Genomic DNA, 26,604 nt, shown 5'->3' on the forward strand with positions numbered 1-26,604 from the left:
GCCGCTGCGCCGGCTTTTGTCACGCGAGAGCGCCGCTGCCGCGATTGCTGCTGCCTGTTGCTGGCAGGCGCGGGGGCGCACGCTATGGCGGCTCGCGGGGCTTCGTGCCTGGTCTGGTGCCTCCGCCCGGTCGGGGCCAGCGGCGACTGGCTCCTGCTGGAGGCCGGCACGCAGGTGAGCTGGGTCCGGCCCCGCAGGCTCCGGCCTCTCGGAGTGGGGCGGGTGAGCGGGCGGCAGAGGCTCCGTCATCGGTGCGGCCCGGGGTGGGGGGATCATTACCGGTGCCGCGGGGCCTGGAGCCTTGTCGCGGCCAGGAGACCCCCCCCCCACCCCCCCCCCCACCCCCCCCCCCCCAGCCCTGGGACCTCGGTGCGCCCGGTTTCGGGAGCCTCATTGTTCCTTGATGCGCTCCCCGGGCCCCGCCTGGCCCCGGTTAGCGAGCGGCCGTTGTGAGCCGCCGTTGGCCGCCCCAGTGCGGGCCCGGCCTTCCCGGGGGCGGCGCGGCTCGGCTCGGGGCTGCCGCGGAGGCAGGGGCAGCGACCCGGGCGCCCTTCAGCCCCCGCCGGGGAGCAGAGAGCGGGCCTTCCCGTCTAATTTGCTAAGCCTTCGGCTCTTAATCCTTTGTAAGGCCTTAGTGTTTGTGTAGCAGTGCCGTAAGGGGGGGGGCAATCCTTAGCCCAGGTAACAAGGTGGAGCTTTGGCGAGGGTGGCAGTGCGTAACGTGTTAGAATTTTGTGGCCAAAGTTATATAGATGTAAATGAGGTCACGCTTTAAATCTGTTCCAGTTATGTCTCGGTATGGTACAGGAATAACCCTTTCTCAGCGATTGTGTTTTTTAATTGAAAAGCCCAAGTGGGTCCTTGTACTCTTTCCCTTAAACCCAGCAGGCAGCGATGCGTGCTGAGGTTGGGGCGCTGGAAGAGGAGTGCTGGAATCAGGCAGGGAGGTGGTGTGGGTTCGTGCTGTACCTAATGCCTTTGCACTTACGCATTGCAAAAGGTCCCCCTCTTAATGCATCTTTCAGCGCTAGGCTACTCTGTAAGCTAACGTATAGTTTTGTTACTCTCCCATCATGAATTTGAAGCCATGAAATGCACAAGTATGCTCAGCGAAGGACTTGAGTTAATGCATCTGCAAAACTTTAATCTCATTCAAGATGTTATTGCTCTGATTGTCCGCACAGTGCTGCAGTCGTTGTCACAGGCCATTGGGACTGATGGCATCCTGACACCGCAGGCTTGCCAGGCCACAGGCTGGTGTGTTAGCACAAGCTGTTTTCACTGTGGATTTCAATGTCTGTGCCAAACTGTGCTGCTGAGGTGTGGGGGTGTGCTGTGATCTGCCAGTACCTCTGTGGGCAGCAGCAAACTCCAGCAGGCAAATGGTAACATCTCGCCCCTCCGCCATGGTTTGTTCAGTTATGTGAACTGTGTTCAGTTTGTTCAGTTATGGTTCAGTGAATGTGACCAAGGGAAAGTTCTGTGAGCAGCCCTACTTGATCTCACTGGTATTGGTGCATGGCGCCACACAGGTGTGTGTGACCAGGCGCTAGGAATCGTTCACATGGATTAGGCATTTCTGTTATAACTGCAGGGACAAGTGCAAAGCCAAGTTTATAACTGAATCTACCTGAAGCGTGTAGTCTTTGTCCACCTGAGTTTCTGTACCTCTCACCTACGCAATCCATGTTGACATGATGCTAGTTTATATGAAGCATTTAAGAGTTAGGGGCTGATATAGTTGTTGACTTCCTTGCATTTAGCTATGACGTGGAAGTCCAAGTTCTTGCTTTGAACTTGAGGTAAGACCTGCTCAGGTAATGTGCAGTGAATAAACTTTTCTTGACTGCACCATCTTTCCACCTTGTAGGAATTGGAAGGTGTGATGCAAATGAGTTGGGATTGCAGGAGATGGATGGGCCATGGGATATGTTTCCAGCCATCTGGTGGTTGCTTCCACCACTGTAATGGTCAAGTCCACCCCTCAATCATGAGCCCGTCTGTATGTTGCATATCTTCCTTAGTCTCAGCAGCCAGATCTACCTGCTGGTTGTTTTGATGTTCTTCAGTGGCCCAGCTCTTGGGTACGTGAGCATCTACATGACATACCTTCACAGCTGCCTTCCACCTCTGATGCTTTCCTACAATATGGCAGGGCCCGTCAATAAAGCCATATTGCTTTTCATTTTCTGGCAGTTTATTATACAGTGGGGCCTCTTCAGTACATGTCACCTCCTCCTCTGGTGACATTCCAAAATCTTTGCCTTCTGGCTAGTCCACAATCAATTCCAAGATTCCCTGGATGACTGAGATTTCCTGTTTGAGCTCTATTTGCTGCTGTATTATGTTGGATCCATGCAGTTGTCTAAAAGACACCGTAAGTTGAGTGAAAACTTGGGCAATGCACAGATGAATAAGGAAAGCATGTGTGATTATCGGATCTTGCAAAGGAGGCAGCAGAGGGAGGGAGAGTAGGGCAGAGCAGTGCTTTAAATGGCAGTCTGCAATCAGATCAGATTTAATAAGATACTATGAAATGGTACGATTAAGTTATGTCTGTTTTTCCAGAAAATGCTATTAGAGTCTAATCAGATTATTTAGATCACTCTCAGTATTGGTTATGAGCTGCGTGTGGCTTAGTTTCTGAGCCATAAGATTGATGGTGTGATTTACAAAAGTATTGTGCATTTAGGGCACAGTTACATTTGCGGTTTTTTGATGGCAGTTTTCTAGGCTATTTATTCCTGCAGCTTTCCTGTTCACAGACAGTTGAACAAATGCAACTAGTGAAAGAAGAGGGTAAGAAGTAATCTTGAGACCCACAAACAATTGTGTTGGTTTAAAGAAATGGTATTTAGTTAGATGATGACTAAGGTGGGACATGGATGGATTGAGAGTAGCTTTGAGCAGCTTTGCTGCTGACTTCCATGAAATCAAGTCTGTAACCTGTCTTAGACTAAACAAATTTTCCTCAGTGGGAGAGAAAGATAATACTTCAAATTTTGTAGGTTTCAATTTTCTATGTACTCTTGAATTTAAATGCAAAAAAAAATAAATTAAAAAATCCTGTTTGGAATTAGCTGTAAAATGCTAATCTAGATAGATTTCAACTATTCTTACATTGAAATGGCATAAACTGAATTTACTATGTTGTTGCTGATTGCAGTTACTAAACTACTTTTATTTTTAGGTAACTATAGGCCGAGGATTAGATATCACATACCAGCTGGTGTCAAAAACCTGTCCCTTGATGATCTCTCGTAAGCACTGTGTTTTCCAGCAAAATGCAGAAGGGCAGTGGACTGTCAAGGATAACAAGGTACAGAGACTGATTAAAGACCTTGTACTCCGAGATTTGCTGAAGGGAATGCCCTGTTTGGGCTCAGATAATATATGGGCTATGATATAATATGGTGTAAATGTGATAGAAGGTCCACAGGAATGTGTCTTGCCTGTTGTGCACTTCCAGCAGGAAGCTTCAGTCTGCTGTAATTGGAATGCAAGCCATATTGCTTTCTGTGCGTAGATTTGTCTTGGTTTAGCTTGTTTCAGACAATTGTAGTCTTTCCAAGGGCACTTTGCAGTCTGTAAACCTGCTTTGTGTTGCTTTCTTAAAAAAACCCACAAAACACCTATGAATTTTGGCAGTATTCAGAAGGATAGTGTTCTTGTACTGCTAATAAAAGGATAAATTCATACTCCTTATTGTAGTGACACAGTTGCTTAAATTATAATCAACTACAGCAAGGCTGTATTGTTAGGAAGAACCACGCTTCATGTTATGTTTAAACAAGTTTCTTCTGAAAAGTTTTCCTCAGCTGATTGAAGTGTTGACATCAGAGCCCTCAGCTAGGTCTCACTTTGACTTCAGTAGTCTGTTTTTTATATCGTGATCTCTCCACTTTCTCATTCAGGCTGAAACCTGTAAAATCAGTAACTTGCTTTAAAACAGAACTGGTAGAACAAGTGTTCAACATCATGCAGATTTGAAAGGTGTTTGGGTCAACAGCATGTTAGTCAGAAAGGAATGCAGTGGCTACTATTGAAATTACACTGCTTTTAAACAAAACTGTTGCAGTACTTGCATAAACTTGAAAACTTATAGTTGTTGCATGACTGGAAACATCTATGGTAGATTAATTATTAACAATTCCTCTGTGTTACCACTGCTACCAGTTTGTTGTTTTATTGAATCTCTGAGTTATGTCAGTTGTTAATGATTCTGCAGTTCATCTTGCACACAGATCGGTTTTGTTGTTTTTCAAAACTATTTCTTGAGCTAGTCTACTGTCTAATTTAAAAACCCTTTTTCTGCTTTGAACATTATCTCTAGAAGAACATTTTCCTTCTTGTTTATATTCTCCCTGTATTTATGGAAAACTTTTTTTCTTTAAGCAGTATAAGCTATACTCCTTTTTTGTTTCTAGTTTCTTCTTGAATTTCAGGTGACATTAATTGTCAAGAATAATTACTGCAGTATTCCATGTTCTTGAGAATGATCTATCATGGAGTCTGTTTGTTGGTTAGTTCTTATTTCTGAAGCTTTTGGGCAATTTTTTTTCCCCAAAAGCACATATTAATGTTGTTCTTAGTGCTTGTACACAAAATCTGTAATGCAGGAATAATGCACAGTAAATAATACAATGCAATAATTGTAATAAATGGGTCACTAAGCCAATACATTGGGTATTGCAAGGTTTATTTAAAGAACAGTGCTTGTTCTGATTGCAACACTGAAGAGGTTGGCTATGTTTACAGTTGCCAGAAATAACTTGCTGAGGACTCGGTAACTGCATATTAAATGTTGCTGATTCTCTGTTCATTTGCAGAGTCTAAATGGAGTCTGGCTTAACAAACAGCGCCTGGATCCCTCAAAAGCCTATCCTATTGCTGAAGGAGACCGTATACAGTTGGGAGTGCCTTTGGAAAACAGAGAGACTGCTGAATATGAATATGAAGTAATTAAAGAGGAATGGGAGAAAATCAGACCCTTTTTAGCCCAAAGGAATGACCTATGGAAAGCTAAGAGTTCAAGAACTAAACGTAAATTTAGTTTGGAGGAATTGGAGACATCTGGATCAGAAGGCCCTTCAAACTCCAGATCCAAAAGAGACAGAGTGTCCTGTGATAAAGAATCTTTGCGTAAATCATGGAGAAGGGTGGAAGAGGCCAAACAATTAACAGAGAAGACAGATGTCAAGCTGCCTTCTCCTGGACCAAGTGAGGAGGATAGCGGTCCAGTGCATAGTGGCCCTGTGCACTCTGAGAAAGTGTCTGTCCCCCATAAGGACCAGAAAGGCTCTGGCCTTGCACAGTCATGGACTGGCTTGGAAATGCTGAGGAAAACCCTAGTAGCTATAATGAAGCTGAAGATGAAAGTGCAGGAGAAGCAGACGGAAGTTCTGAATATGAAGCAGAAGCGCAGGAAGTGTGCTCAGAAGGAGATCCTGGCAACGGAGCAGGAGCTGCGGGAGTTGCAGGACCAGCTGTGCACGGAACAAGAGCATCAGCAGCAGCAGGTGGAAGAGCTGGAAAGGACATTCTTTAAAGAGCAGCAGAAGCTAGAGGTATAATGGTGGTAATCTTTTTGGCCTGTATCTTTTCAGTTTTATGGAATGCCTAATATAAGCCATTGATCCAAAATAAGGTCTTGAACCATACACTAATGCAAATAATGTTTGTGTGAATTACTGCTGTTAAAATTGTCATGGAAATATTTCACTTCCAGGCATGTGTACCAAAAGAAAGTGCAGAGACAGAAGGGATTGGGCTGCATGGGGAATTAGGAAAAGGGCACAAAATAATTATTATTTTTTTACAAACAGGATCATTACACAAGATAGTAAAGCATTTCAGTTAGTAAAACCATTGTGGTTTTAAATTAAAAAAACACTGTCTGATCTCCTATGGTTACAGAGAGGACAAGTTGAAAAGCATTCACCTGAAGTGTAAATTTCTTTTTGTATATGGCTGAATTAATGTCCAGTCTACAGGGCAAATCCCTTGCTTTTCTAAGCAAGCAAATTACTGTATGCCTTAACCCCCAGAGGGAGAGACTTTCCCCCCCCACTTTCAAAAAAAACCCTATCTTGCAATCTGTAAGTGTCTTCAAATAGTATGTGTATGTTAATAAGTAGCTTTTTTAGATAACAAACTAAAGTCTTTCTATTTGAGTTTGCTCGAAATCTGGTTTAAAGGAAGTAAGGATACATCTTGGAGTGAATTTCATAATTTATCTGTTACTTCCTTTAAACTCTGCTGCTAAATGCAAGATAGCTGTATCAGAAGTACAGAAAGGCTGGAGTTGTATGCTTAGGCACACTGGGAAGTTCAGCTGGAGCTGTAGGTATGACTCCACTCTTTGAATGTGCTCAGAGTTGCAGCTTTTTCTCATGTTTAAACTGTTGCTGACCTCTTTGCTTCTATGAATATGCTAGTGCCTTTAGACCTAGAATAACGTGGAGGTGTTCCAAGTATGTAAGTGTGAATGATACATCCATTTTAACTCTTCACAGTGAACAATAGCTGTAATTTACGTTGTGGACATAGAACACTAGAGTGGACATCTCAGGGTTTTCTAAAAACCAGCATTGGCATATCCTGTAAAGATAGTCTGCAAAGTAGTAGTTTTCTGTCCCTTGCTTTCTTAAAACATTTTTTTTCCTTTTTCCTCTTTTTCTCCCTGCCCCCGCCAGGGTGTAAAGCGGCAACATGGGGAAGAGAATCTGAAGGAGCAGCTGGCGCAGGTCCTGCAAGAGGCAAGTAGTTATAAATCTTGGCTCAGTCTAACTGTGTAACTCAGATATTTAAATCTTTCTTACTGCTGTGACCTCTTGGTAGAAGATGAGGACTTTGCCTTAAGTGCAGATCGGATGATCTTCATGTACAGACCGAGTTTCTGTCAGAAAGTGGCAGACCTCACTTTGTGGGAGCTGCTATTTGCCGCAAATATTGTGAGAATATGCACTCAGGTTGAAAGCATTCAGTAGCTGCAATGATTATTGTTTTTATTTATTTTAATTTGGTCCTTGGGCTGGTGGGCTTTTTTTGTAAGGTCTGTCTGCTGAGTATCTGTTTTGGGGAAGTTATTTTGGCAATTTCAACCAAATGAAAAAAAATTTCATTCTTGGTTAGGAATGTTTTTGAAAGACATTGCCACACACTTAGGTTTCCTAGGCTTTTTCTAGAAGGCCTTTCCCTTTGGAAAGCTTATCTGAAAACAGCTTTAGGTAACCCCGTATACAGTGACAGGTTTTTGTGATCCTTATGTGTCAAATACCACTTGATACTCAAATGTCTCAGATGCACTCAAAGTGGTGACAGTAAAACCTAACTGAAAGGAAAGGGTAACCTGGGAGAGGGAATGATAAGTGCCACGACGCTGGGAAGGTCATAAATAAAATTGCAATGTAGTGCCAGTTAAGGCTAAACTGCCTTAACACCCCAGCTCATACAGATATGTGTTGCTCTTCTAGGAGATAAGGAGGAATGAGTATGCTGAACCTCATGATTATGGCTGTGTCTGTTTCATAGGATAGCTTATAATAGCACTCTTACAGTTTCTGGGATGGTATTTTTACAGCATCATGCTTTGATGGAAGAATTGAGCCGTATTAAAAAAGATTTTGAGGAGATAATCCGAGCCAAGAATAAAGAACTGGAAGAAACCAAGGTAAGGAATAACTGAATTCTCAGTTTTATTCATAAACAAAACATGATATGCTGTAGCAGAGGAAATGGTTTATTTAACATTTGTCTTGACTGTACTTTGCCTTCCATAGTGGAAAAACTGTATTTCAAGGTGGCAGCTGACTCTAGTTTCCAAGATTGTGGGAGGATACACCCTGCCCTGTTCATGAATTAGTGTTGAACAGTCATTACTAGATCTTTCTCGATCATAAGGAAACCCCAGAGCACCTGAACCGTGTGTTGTGCAGGAGAAGTGGGCCCGGAAGAGTGTGTGTGAAAAGTAAAGTGCTTCATTTTCAGTTAGAGTGTATTCTATCAAGTAAAACTGGTGTTCCAGCAGTCGTACAAGGGAGTGTAGGATTGAAACAACATGGAATTTGAATAATGAATGAGATAAGCCACATTTCTTCCTGCCCTTGACACAAGGTGATGAGTACAGAATAATTTCCTGTACTCTTTGAAATGATCACTTTATCCACCTCTGGCTGTTTCCTTTATGGTTTGGGGTTTTTTTAAGTTGTCTTTACACCTCTGTTGCTGTTTCAAGTACAGCTTTAATTGGAAGAATTTCTCTGGTTATTTGTAGAGGATAGAGCAGGTACTTAAGATCCTAATTTAAGTCTAAACAAAAAAAAATATTATTGGGCAGTTAAATGCAAATAAATGTTTAAAATTCTTATGCTTCCTTTTCTAAAATAATTGAGATATCTTCTCTGTTCGATGTTTTGTTATTCACATCAGACATCAAAAGAACTGTTCTGTTGATTTAAGCTAAACTCATGCCAGGAAAAGGTTGAAAGGGATTCTGAAGATTGATCCAGCTGGTAGTTTCTTTAGGCTGAAAGGGATTTTGGTAATGGCTGCTCTTCTTGCTTTAAGTTCTCTACAGTGGATGGGAATATTCTCAATACTGCTGTAACTACAAAGAGGAGAGGGGTTACAGATCTGGGTATGTAATACACACAGACCTGATATGTGGAGACTTGCAGTTCTGTGTTTCTCTACTTGTACTGCTTTGCCTTGCACACGCACTTCCTGCCAATATTGTATTGAGTAAAGTGTTGTTCTTTGTTGATACATGTCCATGTGTACTTTTCCACTAGGAGGAGAAGGAAAAGGTGAGAGCCCAAAAAGAAGAGGTACTGAATCAGATGAACGATGTGTTGGAGAATGAGTTGCAGTGCACAATCTGTTCTGAGCATTTTATTGAGGTATGTTTAAATTGATATGGGTTTGCCAGTAAAGAAAAGACTTGAAGCTTTCCCTAGTTCCATTAAAGCAACACTCAAGCATATTTTTTTACTTTGATAGTTTAAGATTCCCCACAGACCCACAGTGAGTTTTGGGAAAGGGTTGGTCCAGAAATCCATGCTGTGTGCCCTAACTCTCCTGGGCAAGTTCAGCTTTAATGTCTCTACCTGCATAGAGATGAGTGCTTAATCCTAAGATGCATATAGGCTTACGGTGGTTTTGGGTGGTTTTGAACTGGTGCTCTGAGCTCCTGCCGAAGAGCCTGCTTGAGGAAGAATCTTTTTGTAGTGGACCTTGCTTTAAGTTGGCTAGGGCTGGGCTGCTTCAGGTTTAGATGTAAGAAAGAAGAGGTTGGTAAAGGAAGGGAGGTGCAGTGTTCAGTCAAGCCCTGAACTGTTTATATTGTTCAGATAAACTCTTTCTTTGAGATGGTGTGATAGGTGTGATAGATAGAAGTGATAGGCTGTGCCTGAAATGTAGACTGTTATTTCTGTTTGTGTTATGCTAGAACTTTAGTTTCATTATGTTTGTTTCTGCTGCAGGAAGCCTGATGTGTTAGCCTTGTTATAATGACTTAAGAGCTAGCTGAAATTTTGATTTCTGGTTTCTCGGTAATTTAAGACATTATTCTGTAAGATCTTTGTTTCTCCATAATTTATCCATTTCAAATTGGGAAAACATCATTAGAATTAGATCTTTTTCTCTGTGTTTCTGACTTGCTATGACCTACGGAGCATCCATTAACTGATTATAAAACTTGTCTGCACTCCGGCATGGGAGAGTTTTTGTGTGTAACCCCTACAAAGACTGAAGAAAAGGGACTTTGGGCTTCTTCCCTCCATCCCTTAGAGGGAATGTTCATCTAATGTCTTTCTGACTTCAGTATTTTTTTCTTGACTATGCTTGTGTGAGCATGCTCTGATAACTATCCTTCTGTGAAATTTCACAGGCGGTCACTCTCAACTGTGCGCACAGCTTCTGCTCCTACTGTATCAATGAGTGGACAAAACGTAAAGTGGAATGCCCCATCTGCAGGCAGGAGATCAAATCAAAGACACGCTCTCTGGTGCTGGATAACTGCATTGACAGGATGGTAGAAAAACTGGATGTGGAAATGAAAGAGCATCGCCTGACTGTTATCAGAGAGCGGAAAGGTGAGAGGTGGGTGGATGTGGCATGATGAGTACAATTTCTCATTACATCTATTTTGTACAACTTTTTGGCACCTATATACCAAGGAGATGTTTGAGGAATGCAGCAGAAACACTAGAAAATTAATTTTAAGATATGTTGTGTAACTAGCTTTACTGCATAGTAAAATAAAATTAACAAAAAGTTTGGAAAAAGATTTCAGTATGAATTCCGTGGTTGAGCAGGGCAACTTAACCATGCTGCAGGTTACCCTGTTTCAAAGAGATTGCTAAATAAAAGCAAAACTGTACAGAATGACCCTTGAAAAATTTACCAGGCACCTTTGGTTGAACTATTGACTACATCATTGCAAAAGTTCAGCAGGGCAGTGCCTGATGAGAAACTCTGAATTATCTTCTCTGTGCTGGATTTCTGTAGGAAATCTCTGAAGGGGAATGTTGGTTTGTCATGTAAGTCTATGGCTGAACTGGCAGTTGCTCTGCCTTGTTAATTTTTGTGGAATTAAAGCCACTGTGGCTTAAACACATAACCACATAGCTGTAGCTGAAAGATTGTGCGTGACAGCAACGGCTTTAAGTAAAACTCCAGTATGGGGTGTTCCTATTCTGCATCCGTCTTCCAAATTCGTTTCTAGGGCACTTGACTCTGGTATCTAGGTGCTGAAATGTAGAAGTCTTTTCCTACTAGCCCTTAACAAATTTCCATTGCTGTGTTCCCTTAAGTAATTGTCTTGTTTTCCCCTCGTAGAGGTGAGTGCATGATCCTTCATTTTGCAATGTGTCAAGCCTCTGACCTAATGAAAGGTGCCTTTGAAACGTTTCAGATTCTCCATGGAATGCCCATAACATAAAATAACAAAAATAACATCGAATGACATCACTAAACAGTGTTAGTTCAAACCTGAAATTCAGCCAACTCTGTCTGATTCCCTCAGGAAATGCTATGTTGCTCAGAGGCTGCCTAGCTTGGCTTTGTGAATTACTTTCACCTCTGCAGAACTTATATTGCTCTTGTGTAATATGCACATCTGCAGAGTATGCCATAGCACTGTTGAAGTATTTCATCAGGTAGACAATGGTGATTGGATGAAGTGGTCTCTTTGTTAGAGCCCACTTCATTTCTGTATCGTCAGCCAGTGATCTTCATGCTTGTTTGAACAAAAAGGAAATAAGTTCATAGCCTACCTTCACATGTGATAGATGCTCTAATTATATAAATGACTATTAGTAGGAAATCATTTAGCTTCACCACGACACATTTCAGGAAGAAGGATGAATTATTCCTGTGCACACTTTTTATTCAGTGCTGGAAACATTCCGATTGAGATGATGATAATGGTGTGCCTATTTAAACATGAATGCCTAAGAAGAAACAAGCTGAAAAAGAAATAATGATGCAAGTGGCACTTGAGAAGCTCAGTTGGAGCTTTCCAAGAAGCCTTTCCAAGAGTCTTAGTAAAATGGGCACCAATAGATGCCTTGTACTCTTAAACATATGGAGGTTTTGATGGGGCCATAAGTATCCTGTACAACTGTTACTGGTTTGAAAACTCTTTACCACATCTTATTCCTTCCCTCTTTCTTACCTGGCAAGGCACTGTAATAGTCACTTCCATTGCCAGTCATGTGCCAGTGAAGGGATGGAAAATGTTTCCTTATCTGTGCTATCTTTACAGGAAAAGGCATTATAGAAAACCTGTAAGAAAACAAACAAAAACCCTAACTCTTTGTTCTTTTAATACTGAAAATTGAAAAGAAAAAGGCCTATGCCCTGCAACTTGGGAGACCTATTGCAAACCGACAGTGAGAGGCTATAAGTGTTAAAGAGAACAAAGAGAATTTAACGTTTGTGGGTCCACTGATTGCTGCTAACTTTTGTGTCTGTGTGTTTTGAATGCAGAGATACAGAATGTGTTGGTGAAACCAGCCACAGACAATGACAGCAGTGTAAATTCTTCCACCTACTCCATCTTGTCGATGAGCAGTTGTGACAGCGAGGACTCTGACGAGGATTCTTACTATAATGAAAGCTACTATATTATCTAAACACTGTTACTGCAGACTTGTTTGCCTGTGTGCTGCCCAGAACCAGCCTAATGGTGTTTGGTTGACTACTGCTGGATGAGTGGACTGGACATCTGGAAGGAGAGACTCCATGAAGAGGCTGGAGCTAACCACTAGCAGCACTTAGAAGAAGGACTTTTTTTTTTTTTTTTTTTTTTTTAAATGAATGTAAATAAGTTTGATCTTCAAAATGAAATTGGGATTGTGGGAGAACAAACAGCTGTTATGCTAGATGGTTGACATACAAAACCTAGGCTTCCATGATCACTTGTGACCTGCTCAGTGTAATGTAATAGTTTGTGTGCATCACTGCCCTTTCCTTAGTGAATGACATGTTTAAATGTGTACATCAGCTTCCCTTATTTCAGGCAGCAATGGGAATGGCCCAAGCTATTAGAGAACTCTGCCATCCCCACCAGCAGGCAGGAAAAAGTGCCAGTATGGGTTTTCCTCTTGAATTTCATACAACAGCTAAATTTGTCCCAGGCCTCTGGCTGTAAAAGTAATAAAGGGTGGGTTATGGACCCTGTCAGCCTTAAAGCGCTTAAATGCATTGTGTAAGCTGAGCTGCTGGCCATCAGTTTGCCCCAGTTGATCCTACTCATTTTCTGTTAGATAGGGGCGGCAAAGATTAAATCTTCCAGAATTCTGTAGCTAGTACTTTTTTCATATAGTATCTTTAGTTTGTTCCCTCTTCAGGCTTTTGCATAAAGAGTTTTAGAACTGGGAAGTGGCGCACTCAGAAGTTCCTAGCAATGACATTAGAAATGCATATAGTTCATCAGCAGCAGAGAGGAACCTCTGCCCCTTCAGAAGTGCTGCTGGCTGAATTAGTGAAATGCCCTGTTGGCAGGGTAGGAAAGCAGCATCTGCAGGCAACCACAAGACATGGAAGGAAGCATTTCATTTTACTGTTTACAAAATATTGCTGTTGAGCTGTGGGTTCTGCTGCCCTCACAGCAAATCACTCATCCCTAAGAGACTGAGCGAGTCTTGCCTCATCCTTCACAAATTTATCTATGAAATTTCATTTTCAGTGGCATATGCTTTTGACTTAGCTGTTATGTGGGGAAGACTTTTACACTGTGAGAAGAGGATGGGGGAAGGCCTTTTCATCTGTAATATTTCTTTGGCTATTTATGTACTTTCTTGTTTCTATGTTTATTTTAAAAGAAAATATAAATCCATTTCTGCATTAGTCGTCTTTGGTGCATCCACTGAGGTGTCTTTCTCCTAGTTTTAAATTTTTTTGAGAAAACACAGACTATATAATTTTTATGACTTTGCTTCATGTTTTGAATAATGTAAGCAGTGTGTCTATGTTGAAGTTATTTGAAGGACCTGGCGTATTCAGGAATTGATAAAGGACAACGTAACTCTTCAAGCCTGTGGCTATGCTAATGGTAATTTAGTATATATAATAATACCCTTTGTAGTCTTCTACTAAAGAAAGATCCCACTAAAAGGTGCGGAAATGATGATGATGCCCTAAGCAAGCAGTGCATTCTGACAGATTTGACTGCTAGGACTTGAACAGGGGCGGTAGGTGTGATCTCTGTGGACCGGGCAACTTTCTTAAAATCTTGGTGTAAGGTTTCTTTGTCAAGGAGTCATTACATCTTCAGTTTTCCTCTTTCCCTTTTAATGTTTGTTTTCTGTATGTGCTCTTGAAAGTTTCTTTTGTAACTATATGCTCTCTAGGATGTCTGAGAGAAGAGGGTTCCTCAAAATACTGGTGAAATAGGCTGACATTGGAACAGGTATTCCTGATGAAGAGGAGTTGGAGGAAAACACGCTGGTTACCTAGGACTGCGGATTCTACTGTGTATCTCTTCCATGTTGCTGCACTTTCTTTGCTCGTTTTGTTTTGCTAAATATGTTTATTTTGTTATGTTGGTGTTTATGCATATTGCAGAGAAGGATAATGCTTCTCCTAGTAACAGAGTAGTTCTTCAGTGTAATTTCTGAGTGTGTCTCTTTTCACTAGAATATGGAGAACATAAGTGGTATGCCAAACGATTTCCACTGTTACTGGTAGGTACATAGTGTGTAAAGGTCCACGGGGAGAGATTAAGTAATAATACTGCTCACTTGCAGAAGCACTTCAGGAACAAGAGCAGACCTCTCCTTCCAGTTCACTAAATTCCTCAGTAAAATTACTATTGGATACAGAGCTGATGGCTAAACATACAGAAGTGTCAGGCGAACTACTGAGCTTCTGGAAAAGATGGTATTTCTAATACTGTATTCTCCTTTGGTTTAAGATCTGGATCCTTTTTCCTACTTGATGGTATATCTGAATGTCCCCTTAGAGATGTCGTGCCCTGAACTGTTACCTGTCTTGGGAATGCATCACTTCTGTGATTTGAGACTATCCAGGATTTAGGTTACAACTGTGAGCTAGTTGCAGTTGATGCGCAGCAGGCTTGGTGCAGGTTCAAGACTTGATGCTTTCTGTTGGAAGACAGCTGTAGTACGTACATGCTACATGTTACATACATGTATTACACACGTGTAATGTGATAACTGCTTTCAGAGCAATGTAATATTTATCAACATCAGCAGCAATAATTGGGAAGGAGTGCCAACAGGTTGCAGAACAGGACCATCACAGGGACAGCGTGCAGTTTTAACTCTTGCATACTTATGGATACCAAGATCAGTCTGACGATTGCTTTTTTCTTGCACATGTAATTTACCATGTTAGTGCTTTGTAAGTTTTAGCAACAAACATGTAACAGGCAATTTAGTAATCCAGTGATGCTCACCCCTACCCCCAATGTAAGTGTTGTGTTGCTTTTTTTTCCCCCAAAGAGATGCTCGGGCTAGTGAATGTTTGCTCCCTGCTTGTGCTCCGTCCCTGCTGCTAGTCTGTTTTGCTATAAGGTCACATAGGCATATACCTTACAACAAGTAGATAACCATAAACTATGCTTCTGAAATAGTATACTCCCGTCCCTTGGTGCTACGGTCCTCGTTTTGCATTTTAAGATTAAGCATTTGCGCCTGCTGAACTGTATGTCCCCGGGGTTTTGAGCTTAGTGTGAAGTACAAGACAGCTCAATTAGATCATTTGTCATGAGGATTTGAAACGCTATAGGTACGTATTTTATGTGTGTAAAGCTTTTATCCTCGCTGGCCTTAGGAAAGCTGCTCTGGCTCTGCTGGAGGAAGAGAGGGGCAGGGGGGGCACCTTTCCTGCGGGCAGCTCGTTTCTCGGGGCAGCAAGCTGGACAGCCCAGCGCCACGGGCGGGTACGGCTCCTCCCGAAGCATTAAAAAAGCCGGTTTCCATAGAGAGCGCCGCTTGTAAGGCAGCGGCTGAACCACCTGCGCGTTAACACATCTCGCGGACACTTACAAGAGCTACGCAGCGTGGGACGTGGCCTCCCCCTACCCATGCGCCGCGCTTCAGCTCCCCGGGAAGGCCTGGGGCGGGCGGCTGCCGCCTGCCCGGAGCGCCGGGCCCACCGCCGCCGCCGCGGGGACCCTGCGGGCCGGCCCCGCTCCCGGCCCGGAGCTGCCGGCGGTGCCGGGGCCCTCGCGGCGGGCGCGGGCGGCGCGTCACTACGGCGCGTGGCGTCACTGCGGCGCGCCGGCGGCCCGGGGAGGACCCGCGGGAGGGGGCGGGGCGGGGGCGGCGACGGCGGCGCCTCCGAGCGGGGAAACGAAACCGCTGGTGGCGGCGCAGGAACGGGCCCGCGTCCCCTCCGCGCCGCCGGGAGACGGAGCCGGCCCTCGCCGCCCGCCTGCCGCCGCTCCGCCTCATCCGCTGCCGTGAGTGGCGGCTGCGGGCCTGGCGCGCCGCTGTGGGTCGCTCCCGCGGGCTCGCTGCCAGCCGGCCCTCGTCGGGCGCCCCGGGCTCTCGGCCCACCGGCGGGGCCTCCGGTGCCGGGGGCCGGCGGGGCCTGCGGGGCCTACGGTGCCGGGGACGGGCGGGCGGGCACGGCTGGCCGAGGGGGGCCGTGAGGCGCGGGCGGGGCGGGCGCGGCCAGGCCCCGGCTGGAAATGCAGAGAGAACCCGGGCTGGGGGGGGAACGGACCTCGAGGGGAGGCAGCGGTGAAGGAGGAGCGTGTTACCCGAATAAAAGAGTATCTCGCGGAGAACGGGGAATTGCTCTGTCCGTTAGATGTAAGCCAGGGAGAAAACCCAAACCCTACATCGACACAAGAGCAGATGAGTATGAGTTGGCTGGAAGCGAACGTCTGGTAGAAGGCAAAAGATCTCAGCCGTCGTGTAGTGAAGTTGTGGGGTGATCCTGCAGCCAGGGTCATGGGGATGAATAAAGTAATTGGTCATAAGCTGCCCTGTATATGTGGGCAAACATATGTGTGTTTGTGGAAGTAAGTTTGATAACAGGGTTCAAATTGGTCACTGGGGGCATCTGTATAGACTAATAAACACCAATAGGTTTTTATTGCTTTTTATCAATAAATGGTAGAATTAGATAGTGCTCTAGGCATCAGTGCCTTTTAATTTTCACCTGTTTTCCTGCTACTTGGTCCTTGCCCTCTACAAGCCTTCCCAGCTGGCTTCTGTTCACTCCGTCTAAAGTGTTAGTCCATTCTCTGGGTTTGCACAGGGTTTATCAGCACGTCCAGAAGCTTGCTATCTTGCCAGTGGTTCCTAATAAAAAACAACAGCCCCACCCCCAACTTGAGCACACATATTTAATAAAGTACTGCTATAGAAGTAATGTAGGAAAGCTCTTTTATTAACATTTGCAGAGATGAGGTCAAAGGTGTTCTGAGTCTCCTGTGAGAAATTGGTTCCACCTTGCATGTTCTCCATTAGATTGGTCTTACTTCCTCATTTGTTCGGTGTGCTTGGATAAAATACTTGATTCAGTAGTAGTAATCAACTCATATTTAAGCTAAGTGCTGGCGTCTGGCTTGTCTTCGTTACTAGCATTTAATGGTAAATAGGTTGTAGAAATGATCTGAAATTCAGTTCATCAGTAATAGGGAAGCTTCTGCGCAGACTTGGTGTTTGTTTAGTTAGACTAGCTATTAAAAAGGGTGGGTGCAAAAGAAGCCAGTATTTCTACTTACAGCAAACTTAAGTTGAGAAGCGCAATACTGAATAGTCCATAAAACAAGCTATGCTGCTGTGCTTTACTCATCGGCATACAGGAGAAAGTTAATTTGCTTAATGTTAATACGATCATCTTCTTTCAGCAAAAATGAAGAGAAGGACAGAACCTGAATTTAGCAGCCCCCAAAAGAAGCAGAAGAAGAGGATAGAAGACTTGGGATTAACCCTCAGTTCTACTTCAGATGATGAAACTCAGTTTAGTAATCATACTACTCAAGGTAAGGTTGGAGATAAGATGTATGCTGCTGCAGGGAATCTAAAGAATAACTAGGATTTTTTAGATGTGCATTCAATTCCTAATCGATAACCTGAACCTAAAGAGTATACTCTCTCTTTAGGAGAAAAACTATGTTATTTCTGTTCACAAACTTGAATTGGTGTGAATTTTTTTTAAGCTCTTTTATAATCTCGTGTGAACAGTTTGGTCTGGGAATTGTATGAATTCAGACATAGAAAATAGAACTTGAGGTAGATGACAAGTGCATGGTCCGAAGCAGTAAAGATTCTTTTAATTTATGAGAAGCATTCATCTTTTCAGTCTCAGTAGTTACTTCTGTTTTGGCAACTTTCTTTATGGCACAACACCCACAACTCACTACTGAAACGTCTTGCTTCCTCATAGTTTGAAAAATAAGAATTAAAAAAATCTGTAACTTTTGCAGATGGGAGAAATCGATGTGAATACAAAGGACAGTTGACTGGGACTCCTGCATTGTAACACCATCTCTTTTGTGGGCTCGATGTGATTTTTAGGGGGACAGGGGAGTTGTGAGGGCTCACAGGTGTTTGGTTTCAGAAAGAAAAACTATTTCAGAGTTATCTGAATAAATTGCCTTCTTTTTCCTCAAGTCAGAGTATGCTTTCTGACCTGGAGCTTGGTGTATACCAAAGATGAGACAAGTGCCCTACACAATTGGTATCGCTGTTGTGGGGTGCTTTAAACTCTACGAGAATGGTACTTCAGGTTGCCTCATGGTCATGCCTACTACTTCTGAGTTTTGGGATTTCCTGTGGTCATGAAGTGTTAGTGAGAAAGCACCTGAACACATAAAGAAGCCTTCGTCTTGTGAAGATGAGTTGGGTCAGTTTGGGAGTAGTTGTAGTAATGGGATATGGTGTGTATACCTGTCTGGCAAGGTTGGAGGCGAGTGAGGAGGTTAGAGGTGCCGGGTGGGAGAGCTGGGGTAGGGAATGTTGTGTGGACTCAAAGCTGAGCTTAAAAATTGAATATTCTCCCCCCCATTTTGATTATTGAGTTCATATATGGATCAAAATAGGCTATGAGCCTTAATGTGTAAGAAACAAATTGATACAGTTCAAGGCCAGCATTTTGCATAGGGTTAATTGTTCAGTAGTTGGTTACACCAGTTGTGGTTTCTGATGAAAGAAAGAAGGTTGGGGGAGGGAAGTGATTTGAGATCTGATCTCAGCTGAGCACAGCCTAGCAAATGTTAAAAGCAAGAATTGTTGTGAAGGGACTTATCTTGAGATTTATGTAGTGGGTATTGTGTTTGAGGCACATCACGAGCCTCTGGAAAATAAGACACAGCTCAAAAGCGGGTAGCAAAGTTAGTTGAAGCTGTGTATTGGAGAAGCAGAAAGCAGTAATTGACCCCAAGGCAAAATCCTTTGTGAACCTGTTCATGTCTAAGAACTTTGTAAAGCAAAGAGAAATGTAGCTTGTGTGACAGATGTTTGTAAATCAAGGTGGGTATATAATACTGCAAACACAAGTTAAATCATAGCTTTCATTGTCTCGAGCTGGGACCCTTGAAGATTGGTACTGTAAAACTCTAGCATAGTACTTATGTGAAGACACAGTCCTAAATTTTAAAAGCTGATAGTTCAGCAGCAAGGATTGAGCACACATTAAAAGGGTTTAACTTGTATTTCACTGTGGTGTCTGTCATTTTTACTTTACTTTCTTGTAATGGCCTTTCTTTACTAATTCTGCAATTGTTTCCTGTTACTTCATTGATGCTTAGTTTTCTGTAACAGGAAAATACAGAGATCTGTGAGTTGGGAGAGAAATAATTGGTTTTTTCTTAAATCACAAAAATATAAGAGAAGTTCAGTCCTTTATAGGTAATTATAATGTCTTTTTCTATGGAGTGAATAATTCCTTTTTAAGTGATAAACAGAAAAAGATTAACTCTCTGCTAACAACAATTCTTTGCATTATCTGAGGGCAGCGTATGAGGTTTTACTTCTCCTAGTTGTATGAAGTAGCACAGGGTGATTTCTAGCACTTGGTGAACAAGGGAGGCTCAAGAGGCAGAGGTTCAGTGTAGACTGTGGCTGTGCTTGCTGTGGGTTATTGCTCCAGTAGTCTGTATGGCCTGCCCCACGGTGTTAACTTCGGTGTGACTGATGTGGTGCTAGGCAGATTTCAGTAGGAAATTTGTGCCATTGCTTCATCCTTGTAGTGATAGTACCACAGGAGAAGTGGAAGGACTCGGTGGGTTGTAGGGCCTCTCTTGCTACCCACCTGGTATGGAGCAGGCCATGAGACAAATGATATGACTACCATGATTCCTCCCCAGATCCCAGTTACATCCAGCCCAGAGCAAATGGGTTTGGGCATCTCACAACTGTAGAGCAGCAGCAAGGACTATACAGCTCATACAGGCTGTTCTTCCTAAGTAGATCCCAGGGTGGAACTGGGCACAGGCAGAGCTTCATTGTTTGGTGCCAATGAATGCTCTGCTGCATCAGTTTCGGGTGACTTTCAGGTGACAGAAGTTTGTTTTGAGTGCCTGCTGTGTATGGTGGTACTTCTGACCTTGATTGGAGCATTGACTTCTTCCTCCAGCCTTTGTCTCTATCAGGGTATTTTTAAACTATATTGCTGTCTTCTGATGTTATTTTTCACTTGGGTTTGTATGCATCAGTAAACTCCACAGGTGAAAAACTGTCTCGTTTGCTGTAGTGATCTTGTGGATCCTCACTACTGAAGTGGGTAGTGGAGCCAAACTAAGTTTAATGTGGGGACTAAGGGCTTGAATGCTCTCTTCTTTCTGCAGTGTTGGCCATGTGGTTGATGCCTGTGTACTTGATGTATTTTTTTAATTTTTTAATTAAAAAATTAAGTTAGGGATGCGTTTACACCTGTAGTTAGGTAGGAAACTGAGGAAAATCCTGTGTTTCATCAGGGTGTCAGTAATTGTCATTATTCTCAGAAGAGAATCTCTGTGGGCTTTCTCAGCAACTCAGGATCACTGCAAAGCTCAGAGACACCACAGTGTGCTGTTGTGGCCTGCTCTGCTGCAGTGATGGGGTTTGCTCGGCCCTTTGGGGGGCCTGGAATCCATTGACTCAGAGAGGTTGCGTGTGTCCCTGAGGCAAAGGAGCAGATGACCAGGTATTGGTTCCACGGGGTATTTTATTACACCTGCTTGCTTCCTGTTGCACATTTCGGATGCTGAAGTGTCCTCTCTGTGTGTGTGGAGAGGATTTAATGAGTCACACTACATAGTTCTTCATGAGATTACCGAGTTGTCTGTCTTCCATTTTCTTTTTATTTTCATACTCTATTTTCTCCCTTTCTCTTTTGTTTTCAGAGTCTTCCAGTAGCAGCAGTGGGTCTGACAGTGAGAGCGATGAAAAAAGACCAGTCTTCAGCAATGAGTTCAAGCAAGACTCTCTTGTGGAGGGTACTTCATCTCGCTACTCAATGTATAACAGTGTCTCCCAAAAGCTCATGGTAGGTCAAAATAGTTTTGGACCAAACTATTTAAGACCTGATGAAAGCAAAGTGAAAAGACAGTCTGTTTTAAAATAATTTGATTCTGATCCTCCTTGTAGCAGGGTTCCCTGCTTCTTTGCCAGCTACTGAGTAACTGGGGGAGGCTGAGAGAGCGTGGCTGAAGGGGATCTGTTAAAAAAGAAAGTTAATTCATGTTCAGGGCATAGGAGCAGGGAGGTGAATATGAAAGAAAGGATCTCTGGGCCAGGCAGGTTGCTGAGCTTTAAAAAGCATGTGTCATTTTGCAATGCTTGAGTTGACAAATGCCTTGTAAGAAAGGCCTTACAAACGTGTTTTCAATCAACACAGTACAGGAACTTTTACTACTGAATTTGGGAGGCTTTGTTGGTAAGGCCTCCTAAATTTGAATATAAAGATTGATGTGATATCAAGTCAGGGTGAATGATTTGGTACCATTAGGTAAGTAAATGAAAAATAGTCCTTGATTCCTAGATGTTCAAAATTCTGTCCTCAGAAAACTGGTGTTTAACAGGCTCGGTGTGTGTCACGTTTGGTGTATGTATTTCAAGGTCTAATTCAGAGCCAGGTTGCAGAGGCAATGGGAAAACACTGTGTACCTTTGTGTAAAACCTGTCAGATGTTCTTCTGTTGTTTCTCATACAGATTGGTAGTAAACAATGTTTTTGTTGCTTCTCACAGGAAGGTGTATATGGATAACATTCATTCAAAGTGAAACTTAATCCTTAAGTCTTTTATTTACTTATTATCTTGTAGATGCATACTGGAGGGAGTGAAATTGACTGCATTCATGCTTTCTGTTGTTGTTGTTTTGTTGCCAAAATTTATGAAGAGAAAAGCCTGAAAACTAGCAGTTAATGAGCGTATTTCTTTTAACTTAAGAGGTGGGAATGTGTTTCAGGAGCCGTATGTCTTGCATTCTTCCTCTGAGTTTTAGGTGAGGTTTTAACTGATGCTTGAAATGTATGTGGGTGCATGTTCACAACAAAGAAAATCATCACAACATGAAATTTTTCCTGTGCCAGCATCTTTTGTTTTATGAACTTTCCATGCTTACTGAACACTGTGATGAATGGCTCCAGGCTCCTTACTACTTCTCCCTCTGAGCAGGCTGTCCCCACGTTACTGAACCTTTTGTAATTTGCTGTCGTCTCAAACATCATTCTTCAGATCTAGTGGGTTTTTCTGTGTCCTGCCTCAGTGAAGTGAACACACTGTTAAGTCCTGAAAGCCACAACTGAGATGAAAAATGCTCAATGCCTTCAAGTCACTTCAGGGTGATGTGCTGTTTTCCCTGCTAGTCTTTGAACTCGGTAGTAGTACATAAACTCAAGTCTGCTTGCCTCACTGTGCTCCCCTTGCTTTCTTTTTAGGCCAAGATGGGCTTCCGTGAAGGAGAAGGTCTGGGAAAATATGGCCAAGGCAGGAAGGATATTGTTGAGGCCTCTAATCAGAAGGGAAGGAGAGGCTTTGGTCTGACACTCAAAGGATTTGATGGGGAGCTCAATATTGATTGGCAGGACGAGCCAGAGGTAAGTATTTCCTGTTTGGAGTCCCGTTTGCTGTGTTCAGGATTTGCTCTCTGGGAATGATGTTTAGTGTTGTCTGATACAATTGGCAACTATTAAGTGGCTCTGCTGGGTAGACCCAGGCCTTATTTTGTCCCAGAACAGCATGGCAAAACTTGTTTTCTGTCACAATATTAATGTTCTGGCACAAAATTGGCGTCAGATGGATTGTTGCTGTGGTCTGTAGGATTTGCTTTTGAGTTTGCAGTAGTGAATGTGATTGAAAATTGTTATCAAGCTCTTTTGGATTTACCCTTTTAATTTTGTATATAATTTTTCACACATGTATAGGTGATTTTTTTTTTTTAAATCTTGATGTGTTTTAATAGTCCCAGATAAAATGCTCAGATGTTCTATTCCTGTGTCTTCTCAAGCTCTTCAACAGGGAAGAACATTAGGAAATAGAAATCGTAGATGGGTTTGCGTTGGAAGGGACCTTAAAGATGATCTAGTTCCAGCCCCCCTACCATGGGTAGGGACAACTTCCACTAGACCAGGTTGCTTCAAGCCCCATCCAACCTGGCCTTGAACGCTGCCAGGGATGGGGCAGCCACAACTTCTCTGGGCAGCCTGTGCCAGTGCCTCAGCACCCTCATAGTGAAGAATTTCTTCCTTATATCTAATGTAAATCTACCCTCTTTCAGTGTAAAGCCATTACCCCTTGTCCTGTCACTATCCTTGTAAAAAAAAAAAAAAAAAGGCCCTCTCCAGCTCTCTTGTAGACCACCTTTAGGCACTGGAAGGCTGCAGTAAGGTCTCACTGGATCCTCCTCTTCTCCAGGCTGAACAATCCCAACTCTCTCAGCCTTTCTTAAGAGGGGAGGTTCTCCAGCCCTCTGATCATCTTCGTGGCCCTTGTTCTGACAGAGGCGTGTCCTTATGTTGGGGGCCCTAGAGCTTAACACTGTACTCCATGGTGGGTCCTCATGAGAGCAGAGCAGAGGGGGAGAATCACCTCCCTCGACCTGCTGGTTGTGCTTCTTTTGACAAAGCCCATGATGCAGTTGGCTTTCTGGGCTGCATCAACCAGCACCTGCAAGTCCTTCTCGGGGCTGCTCTCCATCCATTCTCTGCCCAGCCTGTATTTGTGCTTGGGATTGCCCTGACCCACATGGCCTTGCTGAACTTCACAGGGCTCTCATGGGCCCGTCTCTCAAGCCTGTCGAGGTCCCTGTGGATGACATCCCTCCATTGTGTTGACTGCACCACACAGCTTGGTGTTGTCAGCAAACTTGCTGAGGGCACACTCAATTCCAGTGTCTGTGTTGCTGACGAAGATGTTAAATGGCGCTGGGCTCAGTAATGACCCCTGAGAAATGCCACTTATCACTGATCTCCAGTTGGATGTTGAGCCATTTACTACAGCTCTTGAGTGTGACTGTCCAGCCAATTCCTTAACCCCTGAGTAGTCCCTCCATCAAATCCCTGTCTGTCCAGTATAGAGGCAAGTGTGTCGTGCGGGACAGTGTCAAATGCTTTGCATAAGTCCAGGTAGATGACACTAGTTGCTCTTCCCTCATCCACCAGTGCTGTAACCCTGTCATAGAAGGCCACCAAATTTGTCAGGCATGATTTGCCCTTACTGAAGCTGTTCTGGCTGCTGTAACCAATCACCACCTTATTTTCCATGCGCCTGAGCATAGTTGCCAGGAGGATCTGCTCCGTGACCTTACTGGGCAAAGAGGTGAGGGTAACCTTTCTGTAGTTCCCTGGGTCTTCCTTATTTCGCTTGTTAAAAATGGAGGTTATGTTTCCCCTTTTCCAGTCCTTGGGAACTTCACCAGGCTGCTATGACTTCTCAAATATGATGGACAGTGGCTTAGCCACTTCATCCACCAGGTCCCTCAGGACCTGCATATGAATCTCATCAGGTCCCATGGAATTTTGCACTTCAGGTTCCTTAGATGGTCTTGAACCTGAGCTTCTCTTGTAGTGGGTGGTTCTTCATTCTCCCAGTCCCTGACTTCTGTGACAAGCAGTGTGGCTGGAGCACTTGCTGGTGAAGACTGAGGCAAAGAAGTTGTTGAGTACCTCAGCCTTCTCGGTATCCTGGGTAACCCGGTCTCCTGTTTCCTTCTGGAGAGGGCTCACATTTTTCCTCATCTTCCTTTTATCACTGAAATACCTATAGAAACTTTCGTTGTTGCCCTTGACACCCCTGGCCATATTTAATTCTGTCAGGGCTTTAGCTTTCCTAACCTGATCCCTGGCTCCTCGGACAGTTTCTCTGTATTCCTCCCAGGGTACCTGTCCTTGCTTCCACCCTCTGTAGGCTTCTTTGTGTTTGAGTTTGTCCAGGAGCTCCTTGTTCATCCATGCAGGCCTCCTGGCATTTCTGCCTGACTGCTTCTTTGTGGGGATGTGTCACTCCTGAGCCTGGAAGAGGTGATCCTTGGATGTTAACCAGTTTTCTTGGGCCCCTCTTCTCTCCAGGACTTTATCCCGTGGTACTCTACCAAGCAGATCCCTCAAGAGACCAAAGTCTGCTCTCCTGAAGCCCAGGGCAGTGAGCTTGTTGTGTGCCCTCCTCGCTGCCCTAATGATCTTGAACTCCACTATTCCAGCGTCACTGCAGCCAAGGCTGCCCTTGAGTTTCACATTCACCACTATTCCCTCCTTGTTGATGAGAACAAAGTTGAGCATAGCACCTCTCCTTGTTAGCTCCTCTTTCACTGGGAGAAGGAAGTTATCATCAACGCATTTCAGGAACCTCCTGGGTTGCTTATGCCCTGCTATATTGTCCCTCCAACAGGTGTTGGGGTAGCTGAAGTCCCCCATGAGGACAAGGGCTTGAATGTCAGGCTGCTGCTGTCTGTCTATAGAGGGCCTCATCTGCTCAGTCTGCCTGTAGCAGACCCCTGCTGTAATGTCACCTGTCCCTGTCCTCCCTTTAGTCCTGACCCATAAGCTCTTGGTTGGCTCCTCATCCATCCAGCCACTCCAGCAGGTCATTGACGTAGAGGGTGGCACGCTGCCTCTTCTTCCTAAAGAACCTTGTCCTTCCATCCCACCGTTCCAGTCACAGGAGCCATCCCACCACATCTCCGTGATGCCAGTAAGATCATAGCCCTGCAGGTGTGCTTATGTGTCTAACCCCTCTTGTTTATTTCCCATGGTACGTGTGTTTGCATAGGGGCAATTAAGTTGGGCCACGGCCCTCCCCTTTGAGTCTGACTTACTGGCTGGAGTGGCTGGAATTCCTTTGTGCTGCCCTTCAGGTGCTCTCCTGCTGACCTGCGATCCCTCTTCAGGCTCTGGGCATCTATTGTTGGCACTGGCATTAAACTGGTAGGAGTGGAATGGATTGAGGTTCCCCTCCCCTGGCAACTTTAAAGCCAGCTTGGCTGGTGAAGGTGTTGTCAGGAAAGTAAAGCCCAGTTTGGATGATATTTGGTGTGAAATAGCTGGTGTATATTTGTATTTAAAACAAAAAAAAACCCAAACCACAACACTAAATCCTAGGGATCTGGCAGCTGGAGAGTGAGCCAGAAGGTGCCAGCCATTGTTAGTCAAGGGCACCAGTGCTTGTCAAGTGATATCTGGTGCATGTTTTAGTACTTTGCTCTCCATTCTTTGAATTGCTTTCAGCAGTTGAAAATAACATCAGAAGTTATTCACTGAGAGTCAGGAATTTGAGACCTGTTGTGTAGGCTCATTGGTTTAGATCTTATTCTCCAGTGTGTTTCTACAGCTCACAGCAGTTAAGTGTTCTGTATGATTGATAGGTTTATACTGCTATGATAAATATAAGAAGGTTAGTAGATGTTGGCAGCCTCTCTTTGTGGAGGAGTAGCATCGCTTTGATCTTAACTGCTAAACCAATTCTTTCCTAAGATTATAAAAATTGTTCGAAGCCTGAATTAAGTTGTGGAATGAGGGAGCCTTTCAGAAAGAACTGGGAGAAGAATGTGTAAAGCACCATCAGGAAGTGTGGGTTTTTTTTTGGCAACTGTCTCTTGTAGTGTCTCTGAAATGTACCTTGAGAGTAATAGGTTTTTGCATTGTCTTGATTATGAGACTCTAATGAGAGGAAAATGGTATGGTTTTTTTTGTGGTGGAGTAT

General features: G+C 43.8%; 2 protein-coding genes across 3 annotated transcripts in view; both read left to right on the forward strand.

Moving 5' to 3' along the window:
* Positions 1-38: 38 nt before the first annotated feature.
* On the forward strand, positions 39-13,436 carry RNF8 (ring finger protein 8). 2 transcript variants are annotated; one of them, XM_080407860.1, is made up of 8 exons: positions 39-174; positions 3,191-3,319; positions 4,830-5,567; positions 6,696-6,758; positions 7,583-7,672; positions 8,793-8,900; positions 9,890-10,101; positions 11,992-13,436. In XM_080407860.1, exons 1-8 carry the CDS (start codon positions 85-87, stop codon positions 12,029-12,031), a joined length of 1,470 nt encoding a protein of 489 aa, XP_080263986.1. In that variant the 5' UTR covers positions 39-84; the 3' UTR covers positions 12,032-13,436. The 2 variants fall into 2 exon arrangements, with proteins under 2 accessions (XP_080263986.1, XP_080263985.1); XM_080407859.1 differs by having other exon boundaries at positions 9,890-10,094.
* A 2,327-nt stretch (positions 13,437-15,763) lies between these two features.
* CMTR1 (cap methyltransferase 1) overlaps positions 15,764-26,604 on the forward strand; it is a 28,918-nt gene continuing 18,077 nt past the window's right edge. The window contains exons 1-4 of the mRNA XM_080407853.1: positions 15,764-15,931; positions 17,333-17,467; positions 20,810-20,952; positions 22,347-22,505. Of these exons, the coding sequence (XP_080263979.1) occupies positions 17,338-17,467; positions 20,810-20,952; positions 22,347-22,505 (432 nt within the window). The 5' untranslated portion in view covers positions 15,764-15,931; positions 17,333-17,337. The remainder of the gene's footprint in view (positions 15,932-17,332; positions 17,468-20,809; positions 20,953-22,346; positions 22,506-26,604) is intronic.

Source organism: Falco punctatus (genome assembly GCF_963210335.1).
Source record: "Falco punctatus genome assembly, chromosome: 12".
NCBI lineage: Eukaryota > Metazoa > Chordata > Aves > Falconiformes > Falconidae > Falco > Falco punctatus.

Excerpts from the sequence above, each read along its gene's own strand:
- RNF8 (XM_080407859.1), top strand. The coding sequence starts at position 85 with ATGGCGGCTCGCGGGGCTTCGTGCCTGGTCTGGTGCCTCCGCCCGGTC. Across the intron at positions 6,759-7,582 it reads TGGCGCAGGTCCTGCAAGAG|CATCATGCTTTGATGGAAGA; the intron begins GCAAGTAGTTAT and ends GTATTTTTACAG. Across the intron at positions 7,673-8,792 it reads AAGAACTGGAAGAAACCAAG|GAGGAGAAGGAAAAGGTGAG; the intron begins GTAAGGAATAAC and ends CTTTTCCACTAG.